This window comes from Morus notabilis, unplaced genomic scaffold, assembly GCF_000414095.1.
Source record: "Morus notabilis unplaced genomic scaffold, ASM41409v2 Scaffold106, whole genome shotgun sequence".
Lineage (NCBI taxonomy): Eukaryota > Viridiplantae > Streptophyta > Magnoliopsida > Rosales > Moraceae > Morus > Morus notabilis.
The window spans coordinates 113,086-123,139 of record NW_010358650.1 but is presented as its reverse complement, the minus strand read 5'-3'; the positions used below and the strand labels follow the sequence as shown (position 1 = coordinate 123,139).

The window sequence follows — 10,054 nt, the reverse complement described above, 5'->3', positions numbered from 1 at the left end:
TTTTAAGCCAAATGCACGAACTCACTGTCATAGAGAACTAATGCAGATGCAGAGAATTAAACTCTAACGTATCACTTCACTTATCAGTTGTTATCACTTGGAATTATTAGTTGATATCTCCATACTTTAAATACAATCACTAACTTAATGAAGGAACAAAAAAGAAGAACCAAGCATTTAATTCAGAAACTGTGCTGCACAAATCTGACTTGTTATATCATTCGAGTTTTTAATTTTAATTTTACTACAATTAAAAGTTTTAATAAAAAGCTACATCTAATATTTTTTATTACAGTTAAAAACTCCCATATAAAGTTAAATCTCAACCCAAATTGAAAACTCGAATCAACGAACTGAACCAGGCCGAAATTTCACTCATCATTATACCAAAAATTTCTCCAGACATTTGCAGACCAAAAATTTAAAGATCTTTCTCAACCAACAGTCCAAAATTGACAAGCTGTCAAAGGGGAAGTAAAATATTCAACCACGTACATATATATACGAAGGTTTTTACAGACGACTTTATAACAATTAACAGAACACTTTATCCTGTGCATTAAATTTATATATAAGCCATGGTGATAAGAAATTTTGGCTGTCAGAAAGGAGGAAAAATAAAAAGATTTCTCAATGAAATGGTTAAGTGAGAATCCGGATTTTTCTACAGACTCCAATTATCTGAGAACAATGCCAATAATTCAGACTGCATAAATCTCTATGACCTGCCTCTCAAATTTCGATCAATTTGAAACGTCATCTAGAACTATCAATGTCTTAAAATTTTAGGAGAAAAGTTTTCCACAATTTTTCCCGACTCTAAAACAGTAACAGTACCTCTCCCGCAAGAATGGTGAACGAATCTCTTATTTCTAATGCACAAGTGGGTCAACCTTGGTCACATCGGAGAGTTATTTGTGTTCTGCCACCAGATTTAAAATGGAAGTCCTGTGAAACAAGTACCACCGAGGAAGCTGACCTATCGCCGTCCATGTCCCCAATGACGATTGTGGTTCCCAGGTTTCATGTGTGGATTTCTATGGCCGAGTCCCTGCTTAGGGAGATCGTGTAACTCCATGACTTGTATTGTCCGTTGCCTCTTGGCTGTCGAGCAGGGAGGGGTTTACCGTGTTGATGAGATATATTCAGTTTGTATGTGACTAAATATATATTTTAGTAGAAAAAGAAACTTACCATTCTCAGCTTGTTGATACCGCTCCTGGAGTTTCCTTTTCGTGGCTTCGAGTTTCACTTGAACAGCAACTTCATCTGAAGACTTCAATTTCTAATATACCAAGAAAAACGATTAGAACAAACTCAACAAAAACATTCAAAACAAGTAATTCTTACTTCTACTTACATCTTGTGGAACAGAGAGCGGCCTTCTTTGAAGAGCAGGCCTGTCTGGTTTTTGTTGGGACTTCATCGCACTATTGAGCTTCTGCTCAGTACTTATTCTCGGAGGTCTCCCAGGCCCAAAATCAGTGTTTGTGGGTCTAGTTGTTTTCATAACTCCTTCCTGTTTCTTTTGTTGTTGAACCTTGTGTTCCTTGGTTAGCACATTTGCCTCAGTTGAAAGCTTTTGTTTCTGCTTTGGGACATTTTGATTCTCTATGGAGGGTTTTCTTCCATTATCACGGTTCTTGGTGAATGCCCCACTGTTTCGAGGATCTGAAACAACATTCCCCAGCTTTAGTTATGAATCTAGGTAGTGGGGAATTCAAATGAAGAACCGAACAGAAAAATCTATCTAATAGAAGCATAAGACGTGGTCAAAGTGAACTCACTTCCATCGTCATCCATGCCATCGAAGAACTACACACGTCGCAATAACAGACACACAAGAGAACAAAATCAAGTTAGTCTACAATGAACACTCAAAGCATTTGTAACCCCCATTGAAAAAGTAAAAGAAGAAGAGACATTACCCGTGAGAGCTCCATTGAAGTTGGCTCAGTAGCGAAGAAAGCTCCTTCATCCAAAGGAGGAGACGGAAGCCCTTCTTCTTCATCAAGAACAGATGGGTTTATGGAATCCGGAGTGCCCTCTGTGCCTAAAATTGAATGAAACAAAGTCAGCATTTATAAGTAGGTGACTTGAGAAATCGAAAGCAAAGATAATGCATCTCTTATAGGCTTAAGAGAAAACGTACTATTCATGGTTGCAATAGCTGCGGTGGTATTGACCCATTCGTCAACCATGTCTTTCCACCCACTGCAATAATTAAAATTGAGTTAATACAATCTTCTTCGCAATATAAGCTGAGAAAAACAGTATTTGAATGCTGCATTAAAAAACCAAAATAGCCTGAGGAAGCACAACTAGCATGAACGAAATGCGCATTTAAGTTCCTGGTCTACATCCTTACATAAATGAGCTTTTTTCAAAGCACTCGGATTTTCGGCATGTGTTACATAACAATGACATACGGTTGACAGATAGGGTAAAATAAAAATGATAGTGTTCGGGAAAGTCTTAGGGAAATACGTATGGCGATTTCGCATACAAAATAAAGACCTGCCTATTAAATTGTAGCCAAACAAAAAGAGGAAAACATTGTAAATACCACAGACCATGTAAACACACAAGAATCAGAATATGGAAAAAAGCTATCACAATATAGTAAGAGCTACAATTTAGCACTCTAGTTGTAAGCCAAAGGGCACAAATGCATACTCAATAAGAGTCCTTGCAAGATGACGAATTTCCTTTGATCCGTGCTTCCGAAAACGATTCACCGCCTTTCCAATCTCAGTTTCCTGTCAAAGAAGAACTCCCTCAGGTCAAATTCAAGCCGAAAATTTTACAAAACAAGAGCTATCATTAACCATCAAAACTCTACAAGTTTTGAGAAAACTCTGATTTAATCTCAGTAGTAGTAGTCTAAATTTAATTAAAAAGTGAGATTCAATCCAACCTTCAAAGTATCCACAGTCAAAGCCATGAACTGAAGCCTCCTCAGCTCTCCGAACAATACCGACTCCGACTGTCAAAACAACAATCAGAGCACAAATCTTATAAACCAAACTAAAATCCCATCCCAGAAACTATGCACAAGAACAAAAAAAGCTCACAAATTATGCATTGTTAAAGTGATAATATACATGAACATATAACATGAACATATAACACATATATATATTGTATATGTATACCTCTTCTTCACGATTCTGAAGAATCTCTTTGATCCTTAAGACCTCACCACGAATCTGAGACTCTTCCTCAATCTCATCAGTCAATGCCTCAGCATCTAAGTAGCTGAAATTACTAACATGATTCATCTCTTCTTCTGCTCGATCATCGTCTCTACTACTATTAGCCTTGCTCTCTTTACTCGCTCCAGCCTCAAACTCACCACTTCTATCTCTATCCCCAGAATCTCCATCACCATCATCATTACCATCACAATCATCATCATCCCCACCATTATCGTCATCATCCCACGGCACAGAAAGCTCCACCCGCTCACACCCACAACACTTCCTCAATCGACAGGAGAAGAGCTTTTCCGCAATTCGATCTCTCCTCAATCTGAACTCCTTGGGACGATCAGAAGCCGCCACCATGATCGCATGGTCGATTATCTCGAAAATACTAGAATTCGCTGTCCGAAAGTAACTCCTCCAGTAATCTAGTGAGCCCGATTTCTTAGCCATGATTGAATTCCAAAAAAAAAAAAAAAAAGATTTTGGTCAATGCCCAGAAATCAGAATCCGGAATTCATCAGATTCTGATTGAAAGAAAAAAGAAAAAAAAAAAAACCCCCGATTTCTTATGCGATTTTCTCACGTAAGTTTGAGAGAGACCCAGAAATGGGGAAATCGAATTCGGGGGAAATTCGGTGGGGTATTATTATTAGATAACAATCGGTAATCAGAGCCTGATATTGTTGATTTGTACCCGTTCTGAACTGGAAAGCGTTGAAACAAAAAGAATGCGATTGCTTTTGTTTACGAAATGGATTACGTGTAATGAGATTTAGGATGTGTGAACGGAAAGAAAACACAAAAAAAAAAAAAAGATCAGAATTAAATCCGATGAAAAAACAGAGGTGGGTTTGTCTCAAATTTTGATGATGATCGGTTATTAACCCAAACCAGACCAAACTTCCCCTGAATTTTCTGCAAAAATAAAACTCACTATTTAGAGGATAAAACAAAATAAATGGAAAATATGAGGGATTGCTTTCTCTCTCTATATTTCTCTCTCCTCTAATACCAGGTGCTACAAAAATGCCACACAGAACTTTTTTTGTTTGGGGGAAAACCAGTCTCTTTCGTTGATGAGATTTAAAAAAAAAAAAAATTGTTTTCGTACAGTTTTGGGAGCAAAATGGAGTCAAGGGTTTTTCTTTTTTCTCTCTTTTTTTTTTTTTTGCAGCTGGAACTTTTCTTTTTTCCTTATTTTCTTCTCTTTCTTTTCTTCTTTGGCTATGTAGCGTAGCCCTGTTTCGACTTGATTGGTAAACGATGTGAGAGACTAGAGAGAGAGAGAGAGAGAGAGAGAGAGAGAGAGAGAGAGAGTAGAGAGAGAGAGAGAGAGAGGGAGGAAAGGGCCTTTCCGAGGCGTTTCTTTCCTTTTCTGTTTCTCAATTTCCAATATAAAATTTTTATTTTTAAGCTTTTTATTTTTATTTTTTTTTTGGAATTCCATCATTGAGAGAAAAATAAAATATCTATTATACGAGTAGTTATCATATTTTCAAAATGCAATATAATATTAGTGCTTAAAACTAATTTTTACGTAGTCTATGTTAGAATTCATTTGAAATTAGTTTTGACTGGTTTGGTTGGGAAATTACGTAATAAGTGAAAGTGTTTGCTAAATAGGATAGGTTAAGATAATGGCCGGCTTTTTTGGACCGAGTAAATTTTTCTTCTTTTTCTTTTTTTTTTTCCTTTTCTTTTTCTTTCTTTGGTTTTTTCTTTTTTTTTTTTTTCATTTTACTCGTGCAAAAAGTCGGACGCTGTTTTGTGTTCGGAAGGACTTTAGGTAAAACGAGGAGAGAGTACGTACTACTGAGTCGTTATTAACAACTCTCAAAAACTCGGCGCCTCGTAAGATCACTACCGTCACATGCCTGTGGTCAAAGCCGCTGATTGGTCGATCATTTTTGTGCCACGTAGGCGAAATAAGTTGCTCTACGGACTCTGAGTTTGTATTTTTCCTCAATCTAACAATAAGAGTCAAAATTCTTTTCTATTGGCTTCTTCTTTTCCTCGCGCTGTTCCTACACTTTTTTTTTTAACTTTTTTATATATTTTTTAAAATATATTATTACTCACTTTATTCTTATGAGAATACTTTTTTTAATATTTTTATCTCTTTTTTATTTTTTAATGGTTAAAATAATTATTTTTAAATGGTTAAAATAATTATTTTTAAATGTGTCTTTACTTAACTTTTTTGTCAACCACAAATTTTTACATATTTTTTTTTTAAATAAATTTAAAATTCTTTAAATGGTTATATAACTGCATTCTCATTATTCAATAAATAATAAATTATGAATGCCTCAAACACAACAATAAATGGGGATCACATTACAAAACTACATTAATTATATACCACTCAAATACTGACATCTGACTACCATTTCCCACCATATTAGTTTTAGGTTTTTTTTTCCTTTCATCCGTCTAAACTTTTTTTTCTTTAATGAAACAACCCTCTTAACTACATTAATGTCAACATATACATGAAAAACAACTCGTTTTTCAACAGATGTCCTCAAACGTTAAGACATATCGCCATTTCTTTTCTATAAAATGCTATTAAATTTTCTACATAATCTCGCACGCATATGCATAAGGTTTAAACTAGTATTTAATAAAAGAAGTAAGGAAGATAGACATATAGTATATAATTATCAAAATATGATGACCGTATGATGTTAAAAACTATATTTTATCTATATGTTATTTTTTATATCCTGTGGAAGTTAAATGGTAAAATTGTGTACTATTTCTAGGTTTTTTATATCCTTTTAAAGAAGGGGTAAATTCATAACTGCCCCTTTATAAGAACCAAATTTCTAATATTGCCTTCCATAATCAAAACCGCCCCTTTTGGAAGAGATTGGTAGATGTAGGAAAGAAATTTAGTTGATTTTTTTTTATTTTTATAAAATAAATTACCAATCATGTCTGGTCATCAAAGCTGGCCACTGAAGATTAATCTAGTAGTCGGTTTAGCCACGTTACCGGACACAACAGGTCGATCGATAGGATATCTTATAAAATAACTGATCAATAGGTGTAGACACATACCCTTTAAAAAATTACGTTTCGGTCAACCGATTACAACATCCAGTCGACAGGTGTAGATCCAAAAAACTAGTTTTCTCAGTTTATTCAATACAAGAAACTTGTACAAACTCTCAGTTTTAATTCAAATAACTCAATATAAAAGTTACCTAATTATAACAGTCATATAATAGTTTTTTCATATTAAATAAAACTAAAAATAATAATTCAACCAATTTATCCTGAATGAATTCAACAATTAGTTCAATCCATAAATTACTTATGAATTAATCACCAATTTCACACCTGACTTTAACTTTTAGTGGAAATAACATAAGTTACCAATATGTAGGAAATACGTTGTATCGTTACAGAAAAGTATATGAGCTAACAAAACGACCCGATGGACATATATGGATCAAGCTTCTATAATCATGACAAAACTTCTTCACTGATAAGTTCATCACATGATTATAAACTTTAATGCTAGTCCACTAAAAGTCTAGAGCTACACTCTCGATCTATACAGTATATTTACAAAGCTTCAATTAGCTCACATCCATGACTTATTATATTAGTGTGTCATCCACATAAAATATCCATAATCAACTTGACTTCAAGCTCTTACTTACCTTCCCGATTATATTTATCTTATGTTCAATTATCACTCCATCGGAAAGCCACCATTCGCACCAATACAAATAGTGAACATTAGATAACACGACGTAGTTTAATGGCCGAGTGCTCATATTTTCCTATCCATAGATAATGTCATAAGATGATATCATTAACTCTTTATAACAGCTATGAATTCTCTATTTATGAATAACAAATCTACGCATGCAAGAGTCATATCTCCAATGTACCAGCATGCTAACATTTACATGATGTCAGAATGTCACATTTTGGTACATCAAAAGATACAAGTTGAGCATAACGATTTATTATTCGTCTTAGATTAAGAAGATAGCATATATTTTGTCAAAAGTAAATTGTTTTATTCAAACAAAATTATTAAATAAAACAATTCAACTTTGGTCATATCCAATAAAGATTTTACCGCTAGAACTTCATACATGTCTCTACAAATGGAGTCCCCCTCTGATGACTAACACAAGTCATCTCCATTAGGAAGTAGACAACATAACAATCTTAATATCAATAAAGCGTCGAACTTTATTCCCTTATTTGTGGAGCATATATTTAGACTATCATCTTTAGATTCATATATTATGCATGTTCTTTATATTGCATGCATAATCTAAAAACTTAGAACGACAGTCTCAGACTTTCAGTTTGTTTATCATATATTCAACAAATATAAATATAAAAAGAATAATACATAGATATATGAAATAAATAAACTTTGTTAGTATTAAAATGTCATAGAAGCATTGTTACATTTATTTTTAAGGGCATAAATTCCAATATGTCGATCACCTAAGAGGAATTTGGTAGATTATTTTCTATAACATGTAAGATTATTTTTTATTTTCAACAAACAAAATCTACCAGATTCTTCGATCAACGGCACCAAAGAGGAATCTAGTAGATTATTCTATATAATCCACATTCTACGATCTGACGCTGGTAGAAGAGAATTTGATATATGGTAAGGTGGAATGTGATAGATAGTAAAGAAGAACCTGGTAAATTCTGAAATGGAATTTGATGGATGCAAAAATGGAATCTGATTGATTATTTATTGTAATCTACAAGTTTATTTTTCCAAAAGCACTCAAATAATTCAAAATTTTCATATTCAAATCTTCAATAAAAAATTACATAAAAAATCCAAATATAAGCAGAATTGTAATCTTAGCATTTTTCCCATAATGCATTTCAAATTTCACAATCCTGCAGAAAATTTTAAAAAATCATCAAATACGTTCTGATATATCGATCAATTTAACAGACCAAATATGTGAGCATAGTCCTATACAACACTATAACATGGCATGGAGGAAAAGACACAAGTAATTATTATGATTCCACAATCTGCAAGATCAAAATTAAAAATTAATATCTATGATGTTCTACTAACAAAAAAAAAAAAAGTTACCTGTAATGACTAAGAGGCATGAGAAAGTTGCATGTGATTGAAATAAGCTGCCGATTTACAATAGAAAATTATTAAAAAGAGAACTTGTCTTCATTCAAATCCAAATCAAGCTTAAAAAGGAAAGAATAGATATAGTAAATATTGAAGTTCAAATCTCAGAAATAACAGAATATTAAAAACTAGTCCTTGATTGAGGAACGACCATCGTGGATCGAGTACGATGAGGAACCATCATCATCAGAGAGAAGCAAGAATGCCTTCACTGTTGCCAACAAGAGGAGTTAAAAGAGTGTTAGGAATGACGCCTTTAAAGTATGAGATGTAAATGAAATATTTTATTATAATTTAATAAAGTAAATTTTTATTATTTTATGTCCATGTATTATTATATAATTTATGAATATTAATGAAAATTTTACGATTATTTATATTGTTGGTAATCGAATCGAATTCGGATGCGGAAGCATGGTGGATGACGGATCAAGTATAACAAAAATTTTCATAAAACTTTTAAAATACTCTATAGATTATATTAATTTATGCACGAATAAATTAATCACATTAATTATATATCAAGAACTCAATCAGAAAAAATACCTGGAGGCCGACTCGAATGATAACATGAGTTTTTTGACCACGAACGATCCTTGCTCCAAAGCCTTGTGTTTAGAAAACCAAAGTCTTCCACGTCAATTCCTTGAATCTACGTAAACGTGTGTGTGGGCACACTCGAGACTAAAACGGGTTAAATCAAACACTTGAATTTTTCACAAACACCAACGCATGCATGATGTGGAATTTTTTTGGGAGAAAAATTTTCCTTCTCTCTATTATGGGAATTTCGGCCAGCCCCCTTAAGTTAGGTTAAAAAAATTGTCACGCGTAATTTTTCATCATATCTTATTTATAGAGTAGAAGTCCAACTTCTAAAAGGAATCAAATCTCTCTCTCCTATTTGAATTTTGCACAAAAATTCTCCTCTACCTTATCCTTGTGTGGCCGGCCATCCTAGGATTTCCTATCCATGTGTGTGGCGCTAATTGTAGATAGGGAAGGAAGAGAAAATCATCATTTATCCTGTAGTCCAATTTTAATTCAAATTCAAATTTGAATTTAAGTCAAACTTAAATTAATTTGAATTCTAAATTGAACAACTTATCAAATAAGTTTAAAGGGATAAATTTAAATTATGTTCATGATTCAAATTCAAATTAAATAATCACATTATTTAAATAATAATTAATTCTCAATTAATTATTTTCGAGTATTTAATTTTAGAATTCTATAATTCTAAAATTCTCATTTTGCCCTTTGTGCCTGGTAGAATTACAAGGACGACGCGGGGACTAATGGACCTATAATCCCGAGCTCTAATAAAATTAATAATTAATTAAAATTATATCTTCATCCTTGAGTACCATTGATTCTCTAATGGATAGTGATTCATAAAACACATTCATGAACCAGAGCGCTCTTACTAATCCAAGTACCGAATCAACACTCAAGAGATTATTTATCTACTTCTTTCTCAAGAAGGAATGGATTCCATCTCGTATAATAACATTCCCGGCTACATACTTCACCATATCTCCAAAATACAAGGAATAGGATTCAGGGTCTCAGAATCCATACCGAGTAAATCAAAAAACACAAATCCATAAATAGGAGTTTGTTAAGAACTCATGATTAAGATCATTCTATATATGACCATCGGTAGACTCAATTAGAATTTCTATGCTTAACGGAC

General features: G+C 33.2%; 1 protein-coding gene across 1 annotated transcript; it reads right to left on the bottom strand.

The window, feature by feature from the left end:
• Nucleotides 1-423: 423 nt before the first annotated feature.
• LOC21388129 (probable mediator of RNA polymerase II transcription subunit 26b) lies at nt 424-4,476 on the bottom strand. The gene is made up of 9 exons (XM_010092925.2): nt 3,156-4,476; nt 2,918-2,986; nt 2,677-2,759; nt 2,153-2,214; nt 1,929-2,053; nt 1,788-1,815; nt 1,361-1,671; nt 1,195-1,285; nt 424-1,104 (listed from the first exon to the last, which is right to left on the bottom strand). Exons 1-9 carry the CDS (start codon nt 3,654-3,656, stop codon nt 980-982), a joined length of 1,395 nt encoding a protein of 464 aa, XP_010091227.1. The 5' UTR covers nt 3,657-4,476; the 3' UTR covers nt 424-979.
• Nucleotides 4,477-10,054: the final 5,578 nt, after the last annotated feature.

Bases quoted from the DNA above. Each gene is read 5' to 3' on its own strand.
- LOC21388129 (XM_010092925.2), bottom strand. From the start codon at position 3,656: ATGGCTAAGAAATCGGGCTCACTAGATTACTGGAGGAGTTACTTTCGG. The intron at 2,987-3,155 runs GTATACATATAC...TTGTTTTGACAG, and splicing joins TTCAGAATCGTGAAGAAGAG to TCGGAGTCGGTATTGTTCGG. The intron at 2,054-2,152 runs GTACGTTTTCTC...ATTCAATTTTAG, and splicing joins AGCTATTGCAACCATGAATA to GCACAGAGGGCACTCCGGAT.